Source organism: Cephus cinctus, unplaced genomic scaffold, assembly GCF_000341935.2.
Source record: "Cephus cinctus unplaced genomic scaffold, Ccin1 Ccin1_scaffold2055, whole genome shotgun sequence".
NCBI classification, from domain to species: domain Eukaryota; kingdom Metazoa; phylum Arthropoda; class Insecta; order Hymenoptera; family Cephidae; genus Cephus; species Cephus cinctus.
In genome coordinates, this window is record NW_014334118.1 from 565 (window position 1) to 27,894 (window position 27,330).

Consider the following 27,330-nt stretch of genomic DNA (forward strand, 5'->3'; position numbering starts at 1 on the left):
GAATATGTGCGTTGTCCCAGCGTGACCTAATTAATTAAAAAAAAACTAATACTCGGCTGCGATGTACATATGTTGCGATGGCTGGAGTATCGATGTATCAAATCAGCTGAAATGTATGGCTTGTCAACCTTGGCAATTATCAAATATAATAAATTTAAAATACAGTATAGTGAAACGTAACAATGTGTTGCACAAAATATAAATGGTGTAATCTTAATAAGATCTATGGAATTCTATGTATCTGGAACATTGATGAGTTATTGGAAATGTCGCAATTCCATAACGGTAAATTCGCTTATAGGCGTTTCCGAGATGGCGCTAACGTTGAAAACTGTGCCGCGTATTCTGGAGAAGCTTCGTGGATACTTCTAATACTTCTTGTGTATTTTTCAACTAAATTTAAGCTATGGTGGACCTGAGTGGCGGTCCTGAAGGTCCTATAGAACACGGCTTTAGCAACGAGGTTTTTATTATTCCGGCTGCCATCGTAATCGGTCTGTCTGGTAAGGCTCAGATTCAAACTCTATCATCGTTGTCTTTCTCTGACATTTATTACTTATATGCTTGTAAACATATGTTTGCTTATGAATGAAATTAATGAATAATTCAGTATATACTTCAGATACTGGATAATTTGATAATGCTGGTTGGTAATATTAACATATACTTTAGAATAAATTACAATTAAATGTATTCAATGTAACAAATGTTTATTGTGATATTCTCTTTAGAATATGTAACACACAATAATCCTGGACATTTAATTAGATGTTTATCAGCATATATTATTTTTCTTTTCATTTTTTATACTCGTGCCATTATTATTGATTTCTAATAACAGATATAACATATATATTCAATATTTTATGCGGAATGAAATAATAACTCATCAAATGAATGGGATAATATTTGCTTTGTTTCGCAATACCACTGAACTAATAAGTAATTGTATCGTATGTTGGTCTGATTGCAACAGAACAATTCTTATCTATAATCTTGAAAGAATACTATTCTCTATTGTTTAATATATTATTGATTACTGATTCATTTGTCGGTCATGTAAAAGTTCAGATTCCTTGATAGATTCTAGTTGGAAAGTGAGAATATGTTATTATTGAAAATAAAGGGAAAGTTTCTCAGGATATATCCAGAATTTTTTTATATTATATAAAGTATGCGTTCTGATGAAGATGATGGACTTAGCATACTACAAGATCCATATTTTTGGCAATGATAAGGGACATTAATCAAATTAACATGGGTCAAAACCTTACTATCTATATCTCAGCTTTCTGATGCACTTGACGTCATATCAACAGTCAGCAATATGGCAGAGGTGATTTTTCTAAAGCGTATTCTGAATACTGTTAAAGAAGACAAAAAGATATAGCCAATTCCTGAAGCTTTTATTACTGCACACAATGTAATAATTTATGTATTGGGCACGTTAGCATTGATAATTGGTAAATACTCTTACTGGCTAATTAAATTTAACCTACTCTTTTTTCTTGCTAAGAAATGTTTTCAGAAATTGATGTGCAAGCAACATTTTTATAATTATTGCATGATGAACAATTTGCTGAGGCAGTATATTTGCCATATGGAATGATTCTGACTCAGTCATATGTGTGATATAAACTTCTTCATTTGTAATCAGACTTCCAATCTCACTCATTTCAAGTATTATCTAATCATTTATACGTTTTATTCAGTCTTCGCGGATATTTTTACTGTTCCATACTAGTTTACTTGCTTGCTTGAAACGTTGTGGTTTATTGAATTTTTTTTAAGGAACGAAGCACATTTCTTTGATTATTTGGTGGTTTTAAGTTAGTAAGACATTGTAGCAGTGAAAGTGAAATTTCACTTGTGACAGTCATACATACTCCAACATGGATGATAACATTTTGGAAAAACTCCAAAAGAATAATGTATTGCCTGAGGATCTTCAAAAGAAGCTCTCTGACATGGTTCAGAAATATCGCAACATGGATGAGGATGAAAAGATCAAATTCCACGAAGAAGCTAAGCATATGTTCAAAAATAATTTAAATACAGTTGTGGAAAATAGTGGCAGCAGCTATTACAACATCTTTTCTCTAGCACAGTTCTATGTTGTCCTAGTAGCTGTCTTACTGATCATCCTTGTCTTTGGTAACATCTGCAATTATTTTTACCCTTAATAAGTGAATTAATTATCCGGATCGTTTGCCTCTATATTAGTTCATATTTGAATATAGTCTTTTAGTCTATTTCAAACTAATGCATTCCCTTTTTTTTCTATAATTTCAGTATTCTTTGGCTTCAAGTTGTACAAAAGTCTGAAAGATCGCGAGAAGAAACGCGAAGAGAAGAAGAGAAATAAGCAACTGAGAAAAAAGAAGTAACGTTTGGATGGGAAATACAGAAAGGGCATTCATAAACGTCAAGAATTTGGATTATTGGAAAACGAAGAAATTTCAATCAGAAATTTGAAAGAACTACGGTCTGTACAGCGGAGGCAACGTTAAAATTGTCCCGCCAGATACTTCACACAATGCATATACAATAATTCAGAATCAACAATGACTGCTTATTTTGTGAAGTGAACATATATATATATCCCATTTATGAGCAAACTGTGTTCGTTCATTTCGATGAATTTTCAATCCTGACTTTAATGTAAGGTGCAGAGATGAGTAGGGAGACACATGACGCTACGGTTTTAGGCACAGAACTTATATTCTGGAAGGGGAATGGAGCTGTTGAAAGTGGCCCTAAAATGTTGAAACAGAGATACATATATATCTCTTTCCCACTTCGTAACATCCAGTTTCCCTAATTGTGTAAGTGCGCAATTTTACTAATCTAACAAAACTTAACCAATCTAATGCGAAACGCAAGTTACATGAAGACTGAAGGAATTCGATTTGAGGCAGTGGTTTTTATGATTCATAGAAATGTGATTAAAAAAAAAGAACATAAACCAATAAAGTTTCCAGAGTATAAGTTCTAATCCTAAAACCGTAGCGTTGTGCATCTCCCTACTCATCTCTGTAGGGTGGATGGACTTCGATAACCACACATAATGGTGTCTGAAATTTTTATTAGTCCACGTGCATTTGCAAGTGAAATTATCATTCCCAAATACAAAATGCTCGTTACACCATACTGCGCGTCTTCAATATACTTAATACAATAAAATTTAGGTGATTGAAAATAGAGAAAAATAATTCTTCTATTTCATATAACTCTTTCTTAGTCTATAATCATAATCGAACTAGACGCGATTACATGGCGTTGTACAGTCGTGACGTTAAACTATCCTAGAATTAAAACTTATAACAACCGCCAGGATTGTTTCACAAGGATCCCATAAAATACTTTACGTTCTCAAGAGAACAAAAACGATATAAGATCATTTTAATCTTGAGCTGACTGTGCAATCGCTTTGATCCAATAGACATGCTTCTTGGCAAATACTATTAATCAAGACATGACATGTTCATATACACGTTATTCCACGTACAATAAAGACCTGCGATTATACTTTATATGATTACCTTCTTATTATCAAATTGTAGACTATCTCTCAAAAAAATAAATATTTTGAAAGAATCCTGGTTTGTACCGCATCAGACAAGGCTATTTTTGTATTTCCAGTTTCCTCTAAAGAAGTTACTACATTAAGTTTTCAATTACATATAATTACTTTTAATACCTTACAACAGAAAGCTGACGTAAATGCTCACTTCTAAGGCACCTTGTGAATATATATATGTTTTTTTCGTTTATCTCCTTAAATTTCCCTAAAGTTCCCTGATGAGTGGGTCAAAGTGGACACTTACGTTACAGACTAATATGAGACAATAATTAATAGCTACGCCCATACATAGCGGAGTAGCGTTTGGCGTATTTTGAGACCTTATTGCACTAAGTATTAGTGTAGCAACTAATGTTTGATTATACTTTGGTCATAAGGAAGATTTAATTCGACCCTATTCCCTAATACACTTTTCATTTATTCGCTAACTAAAATAAAGAGTAAATAACAGTAAACATAAATGCGTGAAACACAAAAGCACGCAGATAAATCGACGAAATAATTAGCAAATTTTACCGCGTAAGACAACTTACCAGGAACATATATAATAAAGTTTGTGAAATTTCATAGAAATATACGAATAGATTCTTTTATCCTAACCAAAATAAATCAAGTTCTATTGACACTACATTCCATTTTGTTCATGGGCGATGGCCTTGTGAATTTACGTATCGTCAAATCCTTACGTATGAATAACGTAGTTTTTGGTATGCTTCTAAATTACTTCAAGAGTTAATAATTGCACGTATTTACCATATCTTATTTACTGCTTTAACATGAAAAACGAAATCGTACACTTAATCAAAATTCAACGTTTTTCGCGAATGATTTAACAAGATTTCATTTTATGTTTCTTTCCTAATTGAACATACGGTTCATTGGCACGAAATTTACAAAGCTAGGCAGCGTACTTTCAAAGTCCACAGTAAAAAATTGAATACATGCAGAATCAGCAAATACCATTCTAACAAGAAACAGTAAAGTTCGCAATAACCGTCACCGAATAAAATTCCCATTAATCGAAACGACATAGTAATTAAATAATATTCAAATGATGACATTTACTACGAAACCCCCTTAGCTAGCTTTGAATCAATTTCTTTTTACCGATTTAGATAAGAAATGAAAACCATATGTTACATTTCCAAGTGATAGAGTCTGTGAAGGTAGGTGGTAGGTGAACATATATTCAATAAGATATCCCTTATATCGTCAGATGTGTTACGGATCTTAAGATGGCAATTTGTATTTTGCTCCAGGCAATTCCAGTTGAATGAATTTCAAAAGTACCTTCTTCGTCAATGCTTTGGAATCGACGATTCGTAATTGCAATTCCAGACGAAAATTTCACTATTGAAATACACGAAGTTACTTTCTCGTAGCAAACCTAAGCTGCCTTTTCATTATGAGTAGTTATTCATTTGTCTGCATCGAGTATTATACGTCTCGTGTGAATTCCCACAACACAAGACACTGTTAAATAGTCACACTGCCTTAATCCCAATGAAGTTTAAGTGAATCAGCGTGAAGAAGGCTTCAGCAGTAGTTTGTAGCGATCGCTGGCCGTATCTAAAAAGTAAGAAAAGTGCATAGCATCATGCAAAAACGTTACTTCTACCCAATCAGCAGGCTACCCAATAAATTACTGGAATATTTAAATCCATTTACATTCCAGCATTGTTCTTACCTTTTATCATTTCAACGTAGTACATGCTCTCGTCCTTCATATTCGCCACTAGTTCATTGGTCACTAGAATGTGTATACCCTGTGGTCCCATTAACAAAATCGAATAAAGATTTTCACGAGACAAATTTAACGCGGATAAAAGCTTAGCGGTAAGAGCAGTGCTCGTTAAGCTCTCCAGATACACGGCTCTCCAAATAGAGCTTTTACCCTCGATCGAGAAGTACAAAGTGAGTTTTGGCGTTGGGGCTTTCGAATGTAAAGCATTGAAAAGTCGAATGCCGTCAGCCACACCACAAATTTGTATCAAGTCGTCGCGCGACAAACGAAGAATGTCGGAGGCTGAGAAACTCGAAAATGTTGACTCGAAAGTGTGAAAACGAGCAGCACGTAGCCAGGCGGTTGTTTGAGCAGCATTTGCATCCGATGGTAATTCAGAAAACGTTCCACTGACCTATAACGATAAACGATATCAATTTTAGTATAACTGTCGATTAAGTTTGTATGGTAAATTAAAAATAAATTCCCTCTGTGAACAATCGATCCGTAACATATTTCTCGAAATTCTCTAAGGCGTTTCAAGAGAAACTGCGACGTAAATTAGAGATACGATAACGATAAGGTCTATGATAATTAAGCTATATACGACTGTGTTCAAGAAGTATGCTTATAATATCAATCTAATCACCAATAACCTTGTCTAAAAAAAACTACATGTAAAATGCTTGGATAGATTTTGACGTTACGTGACCCATTGTCAGCTAAACAAAAGGAAACATTCCATGACTTACATTATCATCGGTACAAGGGTGGTCGGGCAGGATTGCAGCAGGCGACGGAAGTCCTGGTGCTGTGTTTGGATCCTCTTTGACGGATTCTGATACCTGGGACAGTGGTACCACACTGGCATTGGATACGGACAGGGCGACAGGTACAGCAACGGGCGAAGAACTACCACCGATCGCAGCTCTGCTCTGTGGAGAACTAAAAAGAAGAAATAATGATAAATAGATGAAAGAGAAGAAAATTTGACTATAATTAAAACCACGGGATCTTCGATTTGTTCTAGCAACGCTAACTCGTACATTTGCTTGAGTAGTGAATGCGCGAAGACGTATCAAGCCAAGATCTTCAATTAGAGACAGTTTCGTATTCTTCGTGCAATGCTATACTCTCGCTTTTATAAATGGGACGTAAAAGGGGGGCTGACTTAACAAGAGCAACGAAGTAACTCGAAGCCATCCATCCATCTGGACAGCTTTCATCCGGCACTCTCGAGTCGAATGAGGAGCAACGAGAAAAAGTGTCAAAGGATACAAGTGGTGATAAAGATACCAAGAGCAGAATGATCTTGGTATGCATGAAGAGTGCAAGATGGTAATTAGAATTTTTGAAGAGGCAACACAGTACGATGGATTACAAGTGATTTAATCAATTGGCAATTGAATAGCGTCAGCCGTAAACGGGTTCGCAGAAAGAATTAGGATTAAATTTCATGATGATCTTGCTCGGAGCTTACATGGCAAATGCTCGCAATCGGAAGGTACACTTTGGGGAACTTCCGTTGGGTTGACCACCGATCCTCTTGATTGGTACACGCGATCTTCGAAGTGTTAAGCCCACGAGGCCACCGCGCCAAAATTGTCTTCCGGTTCCGCGACGAGCATCCGGAAGTGCGTGTACGAATCTGGCGACTACCTCGATACCCGATGAATCGCCTCTTATCGTTACTTCGTGCTCCAGCAGATAGGCCGATGATCCTCGAGCTCTCGACGATCTCAATCGTAATTCGCTTCGCAATTCCGAGTGTAGAAATTTCGGCATTTTTAATTAATCAGTGTCAAATGAGTCGTTCGATTATTCGTAAATTTTATCAAGGTTCTTCCAACCACCGTGGTGCTTCCATCATTTGATCTTTGTATATATTTTTTAAGATAACTCAATATTCGTTAAATTCATCTCATCTGACCTTTTAGCTGACATGGGTAAGAAGAGAGCTTCTGGTTGCATGACATGTAGAAAATTTTATCTTGTGGATTGGTGTGATCTCGCAAGGGATCTGAAGTAATTGGTACAAATTGGAGTTGCAATTCGGCTTTATGAAACGAGGGCCTCTTTCTTCCTGTCTACTTTTCTTTCAATACCCTTGTGGCTTCTTTTTCTTCAATCAAGAAGAACCGTCGGTTTAGCGTCCTCCAGAGATATCTTCAGTTGGTCGGTAAGAATAATCTTTATTATTTTACTGTAAATAAAGCCCGTCTGCGTGCCAAATTCTTCCACGAGCTCCTGGCGCCTCTCCACGGCACGTGCAAATATCTCGTAGTCAGATAATAATATTTAAACTGCAATCCTGTTAGTGCTTATTGCAACACCAGATCGCTGGTAAAGAAGAGTCAGTTCAGAGCGGAACAGGTCGGCTCTCTGTAGTCTTCCGTCTGTGCATAAGTCAACAGATATGCGTCCACCGTGAACCAGATATTTCTAGCCCTGTTGTCAAGTCGATCTGGCTCATGATTTAGCGAAGAACTTCCAGGAGAGCACGGAACTACCTTGGTATGGTATGCACTGATCGAGGATTCTGTGAAAAGTAATTACAATTGTACAAGCTTTGATGAGCGTTAAGCCTCAATTGACCTTACGTCAAAATCCCCAGGAGTCAGTCGAGGGAGTAATATCGAAGATCGATTTTCAATGCATCTCTCTTGCGAGCTTTGAATATCCGTGATAAGCCGACCATGTTTCTTCTTCGTAATCTGATTCAAGATTAAGGGCTTCTTCGTCTCGTGGCTGACATTTATTATTTTAGCTCTCCGAGTGACAGGGCTACCTCAACTGACGATTTGTATTAGATAAGAGCAGTCGGTAAGTAACGATCTTCGACGACCTCGACCTCGTCGCCGTGTTCAAGATTCGTACGAAGGGGAATTTAACCGCCCTGGCATCAGCTTTTCGGCGGCAAGGCTGCTCGTCATCTGAGGAGGTGGTCCTGACGTGACAGAAGGATGCTGGCCAGGGTTTTGCTCTCGAGGAAGACGCTCACAGGGCAGATAACAACAGGCTGATCGACAGGGAATTGATTGTGGTACAGCAGCGGACCCGGGTGCCTCGGTATACTGAAGGAGGGCATTCCAAAGGCCTTGATATCCAGGATCGTGACACGACTAATCTGATAGCGATGCTCGCTCAATTTCTCTTTGCGAATGATTGATCTTCCTCTAGGTTCCCTCTACTGCACGGGTACACGGATGTATACGGAGCGTAGGAAGTGACGCATACAGACCTATTCGATCTTCAGATATAAATCGAAAACTCAATCTTACTTTCGTTCTCGAAAACACTTGAGAGACATTAGAATAGTTCTTTCGGGACAATAGTAATCGTTACTGGAATAGAAGCTGTTTTATTTGAAATATCCCAGTATCGGGAGTTACGTGACTTACGCGTCGTTTGAAAGTACCTTGCCTTGTCAACGGTAAATCCTTAAGCTCCGTCGGTAATGTCAAACTGTTCTGTTTCAAAAAGAAAATGTATACGCGACAATCGTACAGAAAATAAATTACACGTACGCCACTGAGAAACACGGTAGTCGATCTCATGCACGTAATGCGCAAGCAAGTGGCCGACTCGTAAAAATTTCACACGAGACGGCGTCACACGAAACTGACAAGTTTGGCCACTAAAGGTCTATCTCTCTTTCTCTTCTTTTTCGCAGTGAAGCAGTAGAACTGCAATGATCATTAAACACGAAGACGGGAGTGCACTGGACGCTCCGTTTCGCGAGATCTTATTTATAAACAGATTCCTCCTAGCGGTAGATCATGTCTGCGACTTCTGACAAGCTTGATTTAGCCTAGAGATGTATTTCTCTTCCTCTTGCCCTCCACTGTTATTATCAAATGCGACTTCCTTGCAAACGACTCTTCGCGCACTCAGTGAACCAAGCGATGATCACAAAAATACAACTGCCATTCAACGACGCTGTACCTCCCGGCGGCTTGGCGAATGAATCTGCGTGCGGCAATTGTAATTGTAATTGTACGGAACACAATTGAAAATAAAGAAAGAAAAACTAAAAGGGTTAAACCGTTGTAATAAAACCGACAGGAAGAACCGTGATCGTACGAAGTGTCTAACGCGTCGGATGGTCTGAATTGTGTTTGAGGCAAAGTCGGCCCACTGTGATGTGTCGACTCCCCTCTGCTGGCTCACGCCAGTTCAAGCCAGTTTAGTCCCCCACGATGTATACTTTCCTCCTCTACCACCAATCCACTGCCACTTCTATGTAGAAAGACTGGCGCAGCCACCTCAGCCTTCTATACGTCTGACTCCAGCACCGATTCTCTACCTACTGTGAAACCACTAGCCACCACAAAGTTGTTACTGTTGTGTCTGACGTTACTGTATAATCTGCTTTATATAACCTTAAAAGGAACCCTTGGACAAATTTGACAAGAATATTTAAGCATCGTGTAAAAATCCACATGTACCTTTCCAGGTTATTCAAGATATCCAAGAATGGCGAACAAATCGTGAATGCATAATTCACCTTCGGCATCATGGTTTTATTTATGTATGATAATATGATTAATGGTGTACGCGGTAGTTTAACGTTGGGACTATACACATTCTCAATGCTGTTTTTCATTGATCAGGGACTTATTTGTCTTGACGTGATTTAAAAACAGATCCCGTCTTATTGACATTGTTTTAATCTACATATATTTTTGTAGACCCTCTATTGGCTCGTGGCACTGATGGCGTTGCTAGAAGCAAAAATTGATAAAAAATCGTATTCTGCTCTTTACTTTCTCATATCGCGGATACGGTATAAATACGTATCACGTATGAACGTATCTCATCTTGCATTTGATTGCAGTGTCTCGTGAGTGGATACCGTATTTTAAAATTCGTCAAATTTACACAGTATGCCAGAAGTCTGAATGGTAAGTGGGTTGATCTTCACTGCTGTAATTTTTTGATGCGACTTGTGAAAATTTGAAATTTAAATGGAGGTTCCGGTTCGAGCTGGTTTAATTATTCCTTATGTGAAGTACGGGTCAAGTCCTTGACAATAATATTATCCAGTCTAACCTGACAACCACAGAGGTTATTAAATGAAAATACTGGTAACAATTTCACGTCAGGTACTAATTACTGAAACTGTACTAATTTTATCGAATTAGATACAGCCCAAATTAATAAAACCATCATTTCTCGATAACATAACAGCTGTTCTTGAACATGTAATTTTTCTAGTCTGAAATGCCTGTTTTTCCATTACTTTACTAGCAACCTTGGGGTATCATTATTACTCCCCAACGTATTGTGAAAATCGGCAAAGATATAAAATCAGAATAGACCAAAGAAAAACATCCGTGCACAATAACAACCTCGTTATAGACCTTTTCTATAGCTTTATTCACGTAGCTGGTAAGTTCACAGTAACCTGGACTGATACCCAGCAAGCTATGCATAGGATGGTTATTAGAATATAATCAATGTCATAAAATCAATCTGATATCAAGAATATAAGAATCCAGCAAACCTTCTAATATCTATAATATGAATATCCACGGCACACAGTCGATCGTCCATTTAAATAGAAAAAAACCAAGAGTCTGCTTTTATGTGTCTAGGATCATGATATAATATCGAGCCTATACCCAGCTTGGCATAACTCGTAATATCCAGAAGTTTCTAGGTGGATGTTTACGGCGTGTAGAATTCGAAGGTAAATCGTATTACGTCATCCCAGCCGTTGTTGCTGGCTCTGGCTAAAGTTATACGACAAAAGCCTAACCAGTACCAAGCGACAAGAATTCCTTCTTCGTTTAATAGGTATCATTTTCGTTTTCTTTGGAGATCATGCTACTGGAATATAAATAGTATTCAACCCATCCAGCCTATACAGTAACGATCCAGTGTTGTAACAGGCTTTAAGAAATACATGTTTGTAGTCACGCAACCTGTTATATATACATATATAGTATGTATACATACGTGTCCCAGTAAGCACAAAATAACGATTGCATATTAGCAACATTACGATCATTAAATTTCCATCCTTCGAGGGTCAATATAGCTTGTTGACTGGGATTTCGCCTACGTGAGTCACTTAATTAAATATACATATCTTGAAGTGCCGTACTCGCACGTCTTAAACGTGCACGCAGAGAATATGCATTGTGTATCCTTGCGAACAAGCTGATGTGTGACTCCGGTCTGGTATAACGATGCAACAAAACCATGGGCTTAATGACAGCTTCATTGGTCGGACACGTTTCTATTTTCGGCAGCAACCTTTGTACATTGACAATTGGGTGGTTCCGGTGTATTTACGTAGCTCCCAACGCTTTTATAAGTCTTGATTACGTGTACCGGCATTGCAATGGTATTAGCGCAATTTTCAAAACGTCTCTAATGGGACGATAGGAACACTAATATTTGCCATTACGTAGAAAAATTTGGGTAGGAGGGACCTCAGACGTATTAGAGTTAATTTTACAAGACAGGTGATACAAGACCTTGTTCACTGTTTTCGTCCAGTGCTGAATGTTTGCGTATTTAAATTTATGAAGCTCGAGCCGTGACTTCAGTTTGGGAAAATTTTTGGATAGTCCCACGTGTCTTGTATAATTATCGATATGACGATTACAATAGCAACGGTGTTCAAGCTTGACTTACATTGCTTCTGTCGGGGCGTAAGGGCTTCCTCCGTTTTGGGATAAGGGACTCGACGGCGAGAGCGAATCCAATGGAATCTGGAAGATGTAATTATCGTTTAAGATTCGTGCTTGTATTTAATAATGATTTTAATTATATACATTATATACGATTACTTACGTCGGAGAGGACCGTGCAATCGTAGCTCGGTTGATACTTGTCTTGTTCGTGAGGAGGTCGACGAAGAATTTTATCGCGATCCTGCTTGTGTTTGCGATCAGCTCCTTTAAGCTTGAAAACTTTGACCTGACAGGATGCCGCGTGAAGGCGCGGTCCGCCAGGAAGTCTAGTTTCAACCTGAATACGGAAAGGCACGCCTTTTTCACCGCCGTGCTTCTTCGGCGTGAATTCCGTGCTTATACAGTTGACCTGCAACAACGAGAGAGATGAAGTTTACAGTCTTTTTTTGTTATTTTCGTGATTTATGCTGTTTTACATTTCTGTACCCACCTTGATATACACGCCAACTTCCTTCGTAGGATCCCACATGAATTCCACGCAATTATTCGATGGAAAAGGCTCGCGCACGTCAACCATCCCATAACTGAGAGGTACGTCGACTTCCAGAAGACGTTCTCCAGGTCTTGTACGCTGCCAGGCCAGCATCTGTTCCCTCTCTGTATACTGTAGACGTCGCTCGTGGAAGCAGATGCGGATTGTCGACTGAAACAGAAATGTCGGATGTCCCTACAGAAACGTTATAGTCCCGTTCGGGCATCTCACAACTTCTGAGGGCACGTTCCGATATAGATGGTTAGTAATGATAAGATTGTTGGCCTTTTATTAGTCACATATACCCAATAAAGATACAACATTATTATCATTGCTGAAAGTGAATATCGAAACATCGTCTCGAAACGTACAACCAAGAGCTCACGTGGGAAGATCATTGTAGGAGCTTCTTTTTTATATATTACTGATCTAGCGCCAACCACAATTATCCTACAAGGATCATCAGGAAGACAAGTCGATTGTACCATGGCAACGTCATCCGATAGTTAACATACTTCAAACTTCTTGTTATTCCCGTGGCGCTAGTGTTCCTGTTTCCGTATGGGTGCTGATTGTAGGACATTAAAAAAAAGCGCCTAATTCCACCATTAAAATAAAAGCACAACCAGCTTCCTATAACATTAAAAAAAGAGACCCTTCACCTTTCCACGTGAGTCGCTGGCAGACCACATGACAGACCACCGAAGCGTTTATGTAAGATGCCGTGACCCAGCACAAGAGTTATAAACAAATGAAAGAGAAAGCACAGTGTCTCAGGTACCTTGAGGATCTTGCCTCTGTAGGCAGACAGGTCTCCAAGTTTCTTCAGCTTGATCTCGTAGGATTGACCTTGGTTCAAATAAGTCAGGGTCTCCTCGTTGACCTTAGTGGCGATACTGGTGGCTGCTGCCAAGACGTACTGAAAACTAATTAAGAGATACCTTATTAACAAGTGCTTCCTCAAAGGTCGTACAGTTATAGGTCCAACAAGGGAAGTACAAGGATACTCTTGGAACCTTTTATAAACTGGATTACAATTGAAAATTGAATTGAAAACACTGTCTCTACTTGTGATTTTCTTCTAATATAGAATTTTCATAAACAGCCTCATATTAAAAATAATTATCCAATCACCGGCAGTCTTCATTGAATTCGTTTCCCTGCTGCGAGGACGAGACCTGATTCCCCGTAGATGATGTCGGCGGATACTCTTCCGTGGACGAGTAGAGCAGCTGATGAAGACTGGCAGCGCTCTGGCCATTGTTGTTACTGTCAGCTTCGTTATTAGCGACATTCCCATTATGGCCAGCAGGTTGATTGATGCTTCTCTGAGTGATGTGATTCAGGCTGCGGAATGTAAGAAAGAAAAATCAGTAAAAGAATTCTTATAAAAAATAGTAACAAGCAACGGTAACACTGTTATCAGTATTCTTTTTATTTATCATTAACCCGGCACTCACAATAAATTTAAAAAAGCCGACGACGATCCTTGAACTTCTACTGGACTCCGCATGGCGCCAACTTCGCGTCTTTACTATTCCTTTCAGGTATCCTCACACGGCCGAATTCCACTGTTCCACGTATCGCATACGGTAATGTACATATACGCACTCACGCTTATCGTGACAAAGTGTTGCGCCTCGCGATACCGTTCACCAAAATGGCTAACTCTGAGAGGAGACCAAAGTCTTAACTTCAAGAGGGGAGCAAATGTTCTAACTTGAAGAGGGGGTCGCGAAGTTTTTCAACGCTGATCGAATAAATGGCGGAATAAGCATCTGAAGCGTATGCTATTTCATACTGATCTGTTAATCGCGAGTCAAACTACAGGTCGTTTCGCCACGATAACTCCAACGAGTCTCAATAGACTCGAAGTCTGTCCCATGCAGATAACTTTACAAGTTTATCGCGCGTCTTTGCAGGGGAGCAATTAATGCTACAATTTAACTATCTTCGAACGCAGCATCTTCGCGATATGGAAACTTGAATTTTTTTTTTGGACAACTATGCATACATATTACTTGACATCGTTAAAGTCCGAAGTTGCAGATAATCACGTTATTCATATGTCTCGGATTGAATTATTATTGTGTCTTCTGAGGGGCGGAGTGGGGGAAGATTCTACTATTATGAAATTTACCGCTTCCGGGGTGGGGGCTCAATTTACACGACTGTTGATATTTGTCCATAATCACAAAATCCACGAGAACGCTTATCAGCGTGTTTATTAATTTTTCTAAGCACAGGGTGCATCATTGCTTCTATAATGTTTTGAAAATTTCAATTTTTCCATTTGTCGTCGGTCAGGGTACGTGCCGATGTAGTTCGTTCTGTTGGTGTCAACCGATTGAAAAAAAAAATGACTGTGGAAAATAACGATGGCGTCGCTCAAAGATCCGGTAAGGTTATCGATTAAAGAAAACGACGCTTCTCTTTCTTTTTTTTATTTATTTTTCACACGCTATTTATGCCTGCTCCGACATACTTTCTTGAAATACACTTTTGCGTGCTATTGGATTTATTTCTTTTGTATATGCAAGCTAATATTTTACAGAGTCAGATGGTCAGGGTTGCCGCATGATATTTTGATAACTAACAATGAAACGTCACTTTCGAGGACTTTTAGTTTCTTTATAGAAGGTAATGGATTTGTAATCAAAATAAATTGACATAATTTCTACCTATTACGTCTTTGCGATTAATCTACTGTATACAATCAAGTACAATTAGAAAATCAAAGAGATTAATCGCGCTAAAAATCTAGTCCAATCCGGACAATTGATCGTTGATAAAGAAAAAGAAAGACTGATAACAGCGTATATGCCTCCCTGTGTTAATCAATGAAAAGCTTACCTTGGATTATTATGGTGATTCTCAGGAGACGGAGCTTCCTGTTTGAATACAGTCAGAGAAGGAAGCGCGAGCAAAGCTTCGCTGTAAAAGAAAGAAAAAAAAAATTATTATAAATTAATGAAAAAAAAATTGAATTTTTCCCCAGAAAAATTATTCCTCCTTGTCTGAACAAAGATTATCAGCAGTGTGACGAGAAAGGAAAAATTATAATCAATCAGTCATATTTCAGTCATAGTCAACTAACCAAGCAAATTCAACTGGATCGAAGCAGTTCGTTTATCTAATCTGTACGGTATTCACCTGGGCTTGACGTAAAGCATTGCTCGAGATACAATAGGATACTGGATAGTACAAGTGAAAAAATGTCAACCACGTGAGGCTTAAAAAAATTCAAGCTATCTTGTCAGTCTTCACAATTATACGTATAAATCATGTCGAAACTTAATGGAAACAATTGTAACTTATTTCAAATAAAATATGTTGCAGAATCACGTGCTACTCGAGCACGCATATCTGACAGACGATCGAGACTACTCGCTACTGGTTACTACTGGCGAAAACACTCGTCAGGACTATAGGCACCGCTGTCAACGTTTCAAATGACATCAGTGTCACTGGACCAAGTACATTTAATCTGCAAGGGTCGACCCACGTACGTACCTAACCAAGTAGCCAGTCATTACGTTACGCTAGTGTGATTGTACGTGCGCAGTACGTACATTGTGTTTAAATCTTCTAAAGAGAGCTTGTGCACAGTTCTATCGGAACCGGTGTGAACTGGACGTAAAACTAACTGATACCACCTACGTCTAACGTATTTTTCTGTCTGATACGCGTTCAACGGTTCTCAAATAAAATAGAAAAAAAAAAGGTTTGATTGAAGAATCAAAGAAATTTTTTAAATAATTGAACTCGAAATTAAAAAAATTAAATTAAAATTAAAATGAAAAAAATATATATATTTTCACTACGATTATATTTATCGTTGATCGGTATCCGTGTACGCCATCTTGTTTTACTAAGCTTGCGTTCGATCATGCTCGTCGTGTATGGCAATGCGATTACGTGACGTGGGTTTTTGAAAATAATGGTTCTCAATACAAACTACTGTCATAATCGGTATTACGTACATCCGGTATTTGCGTAATACGACATTGTTTTTTTTCTCCCTCTTTACGGAAGTGACGCCCACCGACGTCGACATTCACGGACTCTAGTATAGTTTACCCATAAACTTATCGGCGAAACAATACGACTCTTTGCGTGTTATCTGATCTTGCATTGAAATGAAAATAATATTTATCGTCATCAGAATATTTTCAACGTATCATTCGAGGTTCTCGAAGCATGCCAAGACACGTGAAAATTTACATATGTTAATTTCTACACGTAAACATGGATATGATTAATATTATTTTTGTCAAAATACCCCGAGAAATCTCGTAAGACGTTCCTATAACGAAGATCACGTGTTATTTTGTTAAAGAAACTGAGAATCTCTGCTCCTTCATAGTAGAGGAGTCACTGAGGTCAGCATAAACTGGTATGCACCAGTTAGACGTATTTCGAATTCGATATCACTACTGTATGAAATTCGACTAATAAAACATACTGTTTTCAAAAGTTCCTCTTGAAATCTCGTGATTTCCTTTTACAATTACTAATAATTAGTTTATTGCTCGAGAAAGCAATCCAGAGTCGAACTAGCGATTAAAATTTATGTTCTTTGCACGGATACGGATGATGTTTGTTGAAACTGTTTTTTTTTTTTCTTCTACTTATTCTCATGCAATTTACAATCGCTCGTTTGATGTACATTTCCCGTGGATCTTTCTATATTGAATTGTTAAATGCTTAACGGTAACAATTTTCATGTATTTTATATAGGACTTAAATATACTATGAATATCAATATAACGGAGCTCTTTGTGCTCTCATCGATTCTGGTCCCTTTTACACGCTCATTGAACGTTCCAAACGGCAGCAACGGGCGATGCTAATTCTAGAGGTGTGTCGACAATTTCGAACTCCTATTGGCTACTGCTTGCCAGATTCCGTTCGCTCGATTTACTTTGACCACGAACAACTTTGAACGTACTGTGATGATGGTGGACGTAGATGGCAGAGTCACACGCAGTATATGTATACTATGTATACGCCGCTTGAAGATAAAATTTCATAAAAAGGACTATTGTCACATAAGAAAAAAATGAGAAAGACGTTTAAAAAGTCTTAAGACAGTGACTGCTCGTTTGAAGAAATAATGAATTTAGGAATAAATCAAATATATGAAAACCTACAACGGAATATCGAAGGTCAATGAATTATTAATGTTTCAAGTTTTAATTTTGAACTTTGCAAGATCCGTGTTCCAGCTGATGGCGAAGATAATAATTTATTCGTCCTTGTACCAAAATCCACTCGCTGCTATAATTTTAGAAAAATTTTACTAAAGCTACGCGTAAGAATTCGTTAAGTCGAATAAACACTTGTAATTTTTTTCATAAAACTTTAATCTTAAGATGCTATTTGAATTTTGAAGCCAGCAGCCATCGTTTCTAGAAATAAAACAGCTGGTGTTATATCCATGTGATTTATTCATATAGACACGGAGGAGTGTCCACGGTCTGATCACTGATTGGTCGACCTTCTACTATATTCACCATGTTAACTTTTACCGCGCTTTTGCTTCAGCTGGCAGCAAATACGTCACGGATCACAGTACAGTATTTGCCGAACAAATGAGAAATCGGGCTTGACCGTAATCTAGAATCACGTTAGCTTAATAATTGAATACCATAATACATTATGTATAGTTCTATAAAGACGTATATGGGATGCAGTATAGTGTAGATGCACGATCTCCATGAATTATTTATAAACTTCCAAGCAAATAATTCTTTGGTAAGCTATACGTATTATCCTTCGTATGCATACGGTATACCCTGATACCCTGATCACAATAATACTGAGGATTCATCTAATAAGAATTTCATTACCTAAAGAAAGAAGAAGCTGTTATTTTTCTAGACGCTTATAAATTTTTCGTTTTCAATAGACTAAATAACGCTGGGCTTACCCGCGACGCATTAAACGATGCATAGTCTTCCTAGTAGCACGTGTACGTTGACAGTCTCTTATAAAGGATCTTTGCACAGCCAACGACCTCATCACAGTGTTGCATACGCGTTTGATATTACAATTGACAGCATAATGGCAGTATGAAAATATTGCACGTAGAAAGAATGCGTGAACCGTCAAAAAAGAACGCGACAAGAAGTCATTGGATGTGTTTTGAAAGAAAGAATATTTTGGAAATTTTTAAAGACAGAGTTATGAAAATTTACGGTTTTCTTCAGTAACACGTGTTGCATTCCCTGTCGAATCTCCTGAGCAACATCATACTCCTTAGTCATATGTCACTGAAGTCACAAAATCTTGTGGGCAGTAAAGGAGAGTGCTCGATTTGGATGGCACCTTTTTTGTCGGTAATAATATAGTTTTTAATGCTTTTACGACTAATTTGCTTCTATAGCATCAGACGAATGCACAGTCACCGATCGAGTATATGGCGCCAACATTAAACGTCTCGCGTTCAGCGTGTTTTCAGTGAGAATTTTTAGATTCGGCCTGATGCACACGCGGTGCGCGACGACTCTCACGTTCCAAGTGGCTACGACCGGTTTGATTTTCTCGCGTGTCCCCCGTATGATGTGATGCCAACAACTGCGACTGGATTTAACCGGATTTCTTACTCGGCATAGACCTCCCGTTATACAAGGTGTTTCATTCTGGCCCATTCGCAATTCTACGTCTCTGTCGTTTTCATTGAATGCTCGGTCGGTATTTGTATTGTTTTACCGACCTACGGTCTTGTGTACTCATTTCCTTCAATATCGTCCGAACTACAATCACACGCGACAAGAATACCGACCTCATTTTTTAAATGAATTTTTATCATATATTCTAGATTTACTTTCTATTATGCTGATTATTGTGTATAGCTTTGTGCTACTGTACTCAATGAACTTATTTGATAAGAAATTTTTGGAAAATTTGATGGAATTTGTGGGAAACTCTTTTGTGAGAATATTCACTTAGATCTCAACGTTATACAGCGTAGGAGTTGAAATTTGTGTTTGCAAGTGTTAGACGAAGATTCAAGACTTTATAATAAATTGTTCTTATTAAGAATATTAATAGATCTTATATTACAATTAATTGGGAATCGTTGAAAGCATCTATGAGGTGTCAGAGTACCCAACATTTTTTTTTCTATGGGATGGTCGTGATTGAAAGCTTTTTTAAGTCTATAGTCTTTTGTGCAACTCTAATTGCGTTATATACCATACTAATTTCGCGAGTATGGACACAGTGATAAAGATAGACATTGATGCACGTAATAGATATTTTGATAAAAACAACGTGACTAGATGTGAATTTTTATCATTTTAGAATATTTACTAATTGTTTATGTCTTCCCCATTCTTAATTAAAAATCTTTGTCTCATTTACCTCATACTATACGATGCAACAGCCGTTGCCAAATCGGATGCTGCCAGTGCGCACAAGGAACCATCAAAATCCGCTGCCAGGTGTTCTGCGAAATCTTCGACTTGTGGTGACCATCCTTGACCGGAACCATTGCTGCCGACTGATCCTGAATAAAGGATATTCATTAATTAGCAGTAATCTTTGACTTTTGCCTATTTTCGTATATTAATTCTTAACATTGCCAAGCAATGATCTTGATTTAAATTTTTAGTAAGGTTTAGCATGAAACGTCCTTGGCACTTCGCAATATTAAAAACACCAGCTAGTTCAACGTTTATGCATACGTCGTAAGGTCTGCCACCGTTATATTAAAGTATATCTTAAATAATTCTTAATCAAGTATTTATCCTGTCAAGAAACAAAAGAAAAATTCAATTCTAAATGACTTATTAGTCCAGAGGCACTATGAAATATTGATATCCTATTACACAAACTATCAAGTATTTTAAGTAAGCTCCGATAAAAAGTTCCATTAATATAGGCTTAACTAGTAAGTTTACAAAGTACTGTATTATTATTGGTTTCATATTATTAACGATTAAAAACAAGAATCTACAGTTATAGACATCCAAAGAGTATTCACTGTACTATCGATATTATGTTTGGCTTTTGCTCATTCGTTATCACATATTTTTCAGATTTATGAAACGATGACGTAGAAACGTATAAAAGAACAATTGTGGCTTCCTAGGTAGCCAAAGAGCTTCGTTGACTTTGTATAAGATCACTATTATCATTCTTGGTACCTTGGGTATTAGAAAATGAAGTTTGGTACTGCTGCATGATTTCAAATCTCGTCTTGCTAGTTTGCGACGTGACAGCAGTCTGTCGCGTTTTTGAAGTTAATGGACAATGTCGAACCTGCCTCAAGGTAGCCCTTGGCTTCTCACAAGCGGACCACTTCATTTCAGTATTCAAGAAGGGACCAAATCCACCCCGAAGAAGCACAACCCACCATCAGAAAAAGACACTTTCGTACGCGATTCGTTGGCATCTCTGCTTGCTCAGGCGTTAATCTTCGATAGTGCTGTTCACTCTGGAGTTATCATCGAGAATGCCCACGTGGTTACTAAAGGCGTCGGATAGCCACGACTGCCACTAATGATCTTTTCACAGTGTTGATACTCTTTGGATGATAGCTAAACGACTGTTAATACCATGGGAGGTCTAGTAGTGAATACCAAAAAATGTTTGGATCTGATAGATGGTGTGAAATACTATTTGAAACGTGACTGAAAAAGTGAGTTAACCAAAGATTCGAAATTTAGAGTGTCTACGACCGTGCACGGGTCGACTGGCCACGACCTTAGGTTGATGATGCGTCTCTAGTAACTCCTACCCGATAATGACACTCGACTTTGTTCCTATTGCTGTCGTATTAAAAGTTTGCGATAGTCCAGTATAGCCTCTGTTTGATTTTGATGCAAGGATTGTGTTTCTTAAAGATTTCTTGCTCTTGCAATTTGGAATATCTTAGAGGATCATAACCTGAAACTCAAGGATAATATATTCACCGAGAATGAGACAGTGGATTACAAATGGACCCGTCGCGCTTAATCACAGAGGAAGTAATTTTCATTACTCAAAACGAGACCGGGACCATACTCATACTCGGCAATGTATCTACGTGTACCGCTTGAAGTTTGCACACGAACGACGATGCTTATTTGCGCGTGCGTAAGCAGTCTACAAGACGAGACACGTGGTTGTCTTCAGGAAATGAATAATTGTCCCATTAGAGACTCTAGAGAAGTATCCATCCACTTTATACAGAGCGGTTACTTAGCTGGCGAATAATTTCTTGAGACTTTGAAGGAACCTAAGGATTTATTTGTACAAGAATTCATAACCTCTACCAACCGTCTCTTTTGATGTGCTTTCTGTCATGATCTGATATCGGTTGCAAGGACTCCGCTGAACGGCGCTTCAATATGCTTTGTGATTGGTGAAGCGACTGTCCTTGCCCTGGTGAAGTTGGTAACTGCTGTGGCGAACCGCTACCAGAGCGTATTTGTCCACCTGATCCTGGAGAATGATTGAGTGATGAGCTGTTCTTGTCCTGCCACAGAACTGTCTGAGGACTGTGGTAGTCGATTGAGGCCTGAGAAAGTAATTCATGTTATTCACAATAATGATCTCTATTAGGGAGATTGAAAAAAAAATCAATGAGACTTACTTGTTGTAACACTGTCGCGCATCCATTCTGTTGATTGGGTGACAATTGCTGGTACGACGGAGATGGAGAATTCTCCAGCCACATGGTTCCGTTTAGAGTTTCTGACCCGGAATCCATTATGAGTTGCAGCTCCATTCGTGGAGCTGATTTTGAAGCTGTTTCTCAATTGAAATTTCGTTGTCGGAAGTTAAGCAGACGTTAATCTGTTTCAGGGTTTCACTCTAGGGAGTTTCTACTGAATTTTGAAATTTAGTATTATTCGAAATCCACTTGCTTTCAATAAAAATCTATCTAGTGATTAGAGGTTGTTGACTCTCTAGGAATTTCATTAACCTTTTTTTTTTAGTGTTCCAAGGCAATGTTCTAAAAGCAACTTTGTTAGTTAGAGTCCCAATGAAGTCTGTACTCAAGTTTGCCTCAATCCAAGGACAATTTTTTGGGGGGATTCTGGCCACTCTAATGGCACATCCCAGTTTGAAAATCTACCCGTTATGGATCTACGCATCCCCTGGGGCGGCTCTTGCACGCTGGACGGGGTCGATATTGTCGTATTCGCCTCTTTTTAGAACATCACAAAAAAACTGTTGTACAGCTTTTTGATACCAGTAGTTTCACGTTGTCGATGAGTTTCCAAGAGGGCGCAGCCTCGTGACTTTAAGGAGAGAAAACGTGAAAAAACGATGAACGCATCTTCGAACACCATCGCAACACCCTGGCTGCAATGCATCTTGCTTAGAAACGAGAAATGACTTGGAACCGGATGTGACTGAATGACTGTTCTCGGGATTTCACTAAATCCTCTTTGGTATCCTCCTTGATGGATCGATTTTGAAATTGTATTTTTTTAAATACAAACGTCGAAACACTTCTGGTGAAAATTTGTATTTCAAACAGTATCTTCTCTCTTCACAACTCCTCCTTTTGATTCTTTGTTTCTTGATAAAGATATCCGGATTTCTTAGAAAAATTATACGATATATCCTGAAGGTGATCTGCAGTATCAAATCACGGGTTCAAAGGGACGATTGCGATTATTCCTCGTTACAGAATATTGCTAACGACTATGGCTCACACACAAGTTAGTGTCTTGGTCATTGGAGGCCTTCGCCTGGTACCTTGTCACCACATTTTCAAAATCCTTCGCTCCATGGCGTATAAAAAAAGTTTTTAAAACTCACTGGGAAAAAGGCGTTCCGTCAATTGAATTAACCAGATGCCAATTATGTTGGGCCACACGATCAAGAAGTTCTAACGATCGTCAATAAAAAGTAGTTTTCGCCTTGGGAGACACCAATAAAGTGTTATCTAATTTCAGGGTACAACTTGAGAAATTTAATCCAATTTTTCACTCTTCACTTCCTTGAGGATGAACTCGAAGTTGAATTCGATAGTGAGTTTTAACGTCTTTCGAAAAGCAACAGCCAATAGATCTGTGCCATTCAGTTGATTGATGAATTAGGTCTCAATAGTATCTTGATCTTGCCAAGAGTATAGTAAAGATTCTGCCAAAATATTATTCCAAGTCAGTAGTCAGTTTGAAGATCTCAAAAAAAGAGAAAAATCCTCGAAAAGTGAACGTCTTCTTTGTTAATCTTCGTATGCTGTGATGCTTCTTGATCCTCAAAATTGTGATTCTTCAATCCACGTAATTCCACCAAGAAGACTTTCTTCAGTGACCGAGATGTATCCAATATGATAAAATCAATTTTGTTCTTCCTGAAAAAGGCACGCAACCAGTTGATAATCCAATCTTCCTCAAAAAGAATCCAAACTGAGGACACGATGCTAACGATGTGCGAGTGTTTGAATGAATGCGCGAGTCAGCCAGGGGGTTCCGGCGATGATCCGTATCTGAGGACCAATCGTGTCTCTTTGGATTAACCGCTGGACCAATGAGAGTCTTCTTTATTGTAGGCCATCTGAATCGCAATTGGGACCACTCAAGCGATGATGAGGAAAATGCTGCACCTTTAAGGGCAATACTATTAAAAAGTCAGAAATTCTTGAGAAAAGAAAAATTAACAAAGTCTTCCTGTCTGTGTGTGGATAGATTAATTAATTTTGCGCTTCATCTCATGAGATAGCGTTCATCCTATTTAGTACCCAGTTAATTAAGTAGATGAGTGCGTAGATATGCAGTAACTTCAAAGATTGTTCTCCAGCCTCCTTTATTATTTCTTCACGGGATATCTGGTCCAACGAGACCACAGTAGACAGGATGAAGCTGATTATCCAATTACCGAAGTTCAATTGACAACGATCCGTGTGAATGGCAAATGATTTGCTTGAAGGTCGCTAGATAACTAACTAATATTATTAGAGTTCTGGTACAACTACTAGGTGAGACATGTCTGAGTAAAAATCTTGCGTATTTGCCTTAGGATATTAAGAGTAGGTATATTATCTTGACGACAGCAAAACTTGACTTCTGCGACGTATCAAATTCCCAGGAGTCGATGGAGTCCGTGAGACAGGATAACTGATTTGTTTTTTTCTTAAGCGATGAGTATTCGGCCCCTCAATCCTTGATTGTGCGACAGTACTCAAAGATGACGGTTGTCTCCTCGTGTAACTGAAACAAAAAAGAAAATAATAAAAATGACTTCTCCCAAGATTCATACTTTGAGTCTTTCTTGATGACAAATATCTCCTCAGGGTATGCTGTCTGATATTTCGCTGATTGGTGTTAATCGGTAGGTCAGCTTGGCACGCCACTCGCTTGGGCAAAATGAATGAACCATTCGAAGAACTTGTGAATTCACCCTCTGTACATTTCCTTCCAGACTGCTCAAGATGAAGTTTCTTTCCTGCTATGTTTCATAGAATTTCAACGACTATTTACAACGCTTCTATGTAAAATGAATTGCGAGAAATGACACTTTTGATTCAATATCAATCAAGCGTCAAATAACAATTTTATTATACGGGCGTTAATTATGTTATGTTCCATGCACGCAGTCTGCAGAGTAAAGGCTTACACACACAACCTCTTTTTTAAGTACAACGTAAATCATAGGCTAATAAACGCACGTGCTGACTGCACGCAATTTATAGATGTCTTATGTGAAATGGTCTTAAGAATTCAGTTTCATAGTTACCAAAATTGTCGACAGGTTTCGCCAGCGTTACTTATATATATTTTTTCAATTGTGAACGGTTTTTGATATCAAGCCACGTATGTACCGTGTATTATTTTTATTTCATCGTTTCTATTTCTTGCGCAAAACAATATAATGTATGTTCCGAAATTTATTGTCAGTTTACCTGCATGCAACGAGATAAAACCATGCTCGTAATGTTGGCACTGAATTTCAGAACCCACCCGTAGTGAAAGACTACCGATGTTAATTGTTTTCAAAAAGAACATCAAGCTATTCACAAATAAACTCAGGTTTTGCTTTGCGTCTACAACTTGTTTCTCATGGTCGAAGTCGACTTATGGCGTTGTTTTTGGTGTGATGTAACAATGACTTGCTAAGGATTTACGAATATTCTACAACTCATCAAGATGTAATAAAATGACCTAATCGCCTATATACGAAGGAAGCGTAGTCACGCAGCTACCTAATAGATTGCCGTAACAACGCACAGTGCCTGGTTTCCGGTTTGAAATGTCCGGAAATGAAACTAGTTGCCTGGGTTATTTGCCTTTATCTATGTGATTTGGGATAGTCAAGGATCTTGGTTTTGTTCGTGTCGGTTTTTGTTACAGCGCTTTTTTCATTTATCGTTTAAACGACGTCGCACAATGTTGGTATAAATACCCGAACGAATTTAATTAAATATTCTATTGAATCGAATCACAATCTTTTTCAGTACTTAATCAAAACTTTTCAACCGGTAAAATTTTTAAGTTTTTTATTAGTTGTATGGAAAATTTCGTCAAGAGCATATTAGATTGATTACAAAAGAAATTTGTACGTTGTTCAAATATATGCATATAATATTTAAGTAACTTTATAAGAATTAACTAGAGTCTCTAGATATTATTTCACTCCATGCTTCTTGACACTCCTGTTCCAGGACATCTTTCCAAACTTGATAACGATGATTGAGTCCAGGTACTGAATGCAAGATAGCTTTGCTTCCCAAAACACCAGAACCTTCAGATGCTATGCCATAAAATATTCTAATAACTCTGGAGTGGAGAAGAGCCATTGCACACATTGCACATGGTTCTCTGAGCAAGAATACCCAGTATCCGGTGCAGAGATAAGGACCAATTTTTTCTTGAGACTCCATATTGCATGAACCATCATCTTTTCTCTTATTCTTCGCCTTAATCCATAGTGGCTTCGATTCGGGAAGTGGAATACTCCTCAATGATTCTGGAAAGCAAACTGGTGTGTCTTCGTAAAACTTTCTTTTAGCTTTTATTCCATCTTTTATTTCAGTGCCGATACTGGTAGACTTAAGCTTAGGAGAGATCTCATTTTTATTTTCAGTACTCTTGCAGAAATTCCAAGTTCCACCACCCTGAAGTCTAGCCACAAGGTCTATGGCAATCATGGCTGCATGCCACATTGGATGAAGATCCACTTTAGATGCTGCGATGGCTAAGACTCTACCATCTTCTGGATCAACTACCAAACTACTACCATGACAATTATCATTGCCAATAGCTTCCAGCTTCGCAGCCTCAATAACAATTTTCATATAAGCTTCGATAGAGTCCAATTGGTCCTGGTCAAATATAGATCCGGAAATGACAGCTTCTATACCAGGATCAGGATGAAAATTGACAGGCCATGTTTTAGCTGAGTTAGCAGCTTGACTTTTGGTCCTTGGTGGATTCTTAGGTATCTTTATCACTTGAAACTCATCCTCTAACAACGATAAATCAAATTCCTTATTTCTTAATAGCTCTTTAAGTTCAACCTGGGACAAAATATTATCCTTGTCAGACTTATCTGTATCTTCAAGTTCTTTAGAATATGCTAAAGTGGTCAGCAGAAGTCTTGTATTCGAACATCTTTTTAAATGTGGCAGTCCAGGCAAGATATTTGAAATGGATTGTATCGCTTTAGAGATATTTCTCTTCTCTTTAAGAATCCCAACATAGGCATCCTGAAGTGGTGAATCCTGTGTGAATTCTGATGACAGCACGGGTGTGGCTCTCCAGGTTCTGTTCCTAGCATTCTCTTCTTCCCTTCCTTTGGTCCTTTTTGTCAGTGGTCCAGCAAATCCTTCAAGAGCATCCATGAGCAGTCCTGAAAAGAGGCTGCCTTCATTCTCGTAGGTCTTTGAGCAGATGGAGGCATTAGA

At 38.3% G+C, this 27,330-nt stretch overlaps 3 protein-coding genes and 1 long non-coding RNA gene across 22 annotated transcripts in view; 2 read left to right on the forward strand and 2 right to left on the reverse strand.

The window, feature by feature from the left end:
* LOC107274050 lies at positions 1–3,498 on the forward strand. 2 transcript variants are annotated; one of them, XM_015752789.2, is made up of 2 exons: positions 1–503; positions 2,293–3,498. In XM_015752789.2, the coding sequence occupies exons 1-2, from the start codon at positions 407–409 to the stop codon at positions 2,385–2,387; spliced, it is 192 nt and encodes a 63-aa protein (XP_015608275.1). In that variant the 5' UTR covers positions 1–406; the 3' UTR covers positions 2,388–3,498. The 2 variants fall into 2 exon arrangements, with proteins under 2 accessions (XP_015608275.1, XP_015608274.1); XM_015752788.2 differs by lacking the exon at positions 1–503 and adding an exon at positions 1,535–2,154.
* LOC107274048 (transcription factor CP2-like protein 1) lies at positions 3,069–22,541 on the reverse strand. Of its 4 annotated transcripts, none has more exons than XM_025091331.1 (12): positions 22,066–22,541; positions 21,750–21,990; positions 19,851–19,995; positions 15,336–15,416; positions 13,617–13,829; positions 13,264–13,408; positions 12,441–12,653; positions 12,111–12,359; positions 11,952–12,028; positions 6,059–6,251; positions 5,271–5,721; positions 3,069–5,152 (listed from the first exon to the last, which is right to left on the reverse strand). In XM_025091331.1, the coding sequence occupies exons 1-12, from the start codon at positions 22,198–22,200 to the stop codon at positions 5,103–5,105; spliced, it is 2,193 nt and encodes a 730-aa protein (XP_024947099.1). In that variant the 5' UTR covers positions 22,201–22,541; the 3' UTR covers positions 3,069–5,102. The 4 variants fall into 4 exon arrangements, with proteins under 4 accessions (XP_024947099.1, XP_024947098.1, XP_015608268.1 ...); XM_025091330.1 differs by having other exon boundaries at positions 12,441–12,677; XM_015752782.2 differs by lacking the exons at positions 21,750–21,990; positions 22,066–22,541 and adding an exon at positions 20,636–20,911 and having other exon boundaries at positions 12,441–12,677.
* Positions 13,993–20,440, forward strand: LOC112495308. Of its 3 annotated transcripts, XR_003061711.1 has the most exons (5): positions 13,993–14,881; positions 15,037–15,122; positions 15,565–15,737; positions 15,822–15,987; positions 19,873–20,440. It is a non-coding gene; the product is annotated as an uncharacterized LOC112495308 (long non-coding RNA). The 3 variants fall into 3 exon arrangements; XR_003061712.1 differs by lacking the exon at positions 15,037–15,122; XR_003061710.1 differs by lacking the exon at positions 13,993–14,881 and having other exon boundaries at positions 14,898–15,122.
* LOC107274049 (probable inactive tRNA-specific adenosine deaminase-like protein 3) overlaps positions 22,540–27,330 on the reverse strand; it is a 7,658-nt gene continuing 2,867 nt past the window's right edge. For 5 of the 13 annotated variants that reach the window (XM_025091332.1, XM_025091333.1, XM_025091337.1 and 2 more), the window contains one exon: positions 25,907–27,306. In XM_025091332.1, coding sequence (XP_024947100.1) covers positions 26,032–27,306 — 1,275 coding nt within the window. In that variant the 3' untranslated portion in view covers positions 25,907–26,031. Of the gene's footprint in view, positions 24,638–25,906; positions 27,307–27,330 lie in introns of those variants that run through there. The other 8 variants (XM_025091339.1, XM_025091338.1, XM_025091336.1 and 5 more) reach the window with 5 other exon arrangements.

Coding starts and splice junctions, on each gene's coding strand:
- LOC107274050 (XM_015752788.2), top strand. CDS start 1,893: ATGGATGATAACATTTTGGAAAAACTCCAAAAGAATAATGTATTGCCT. Junction 2,155..2,292: donor ACTGATCATCCTTGTCTTTG/GTAACATCTGCA, acceptor CTATAATTTCAG/TATTCTTTGGCTTCAAGTTG.
- LOC107274048 (XM_025091330.1), bottom strand. CDS start 22,200: ATGGAGCTGCAACTCATAATGGATTCCGGGTCAGAAACTCTAAACGGA. Junction 12,029..12,110: donor ATTGCACGGTCCTCTCCGAC/GTAAGTAATCGT, acceptor TACATCTTCCAG/ATTCCATTGGATTCGCTCTC. Junction 6,252..11,951: donor TACGCCCCGACAGAAGCAAT/GTAAGTCAAGCT, acceptor TCTTCTTTTTAG/TTCTCCACAGAGCAGAGCTG.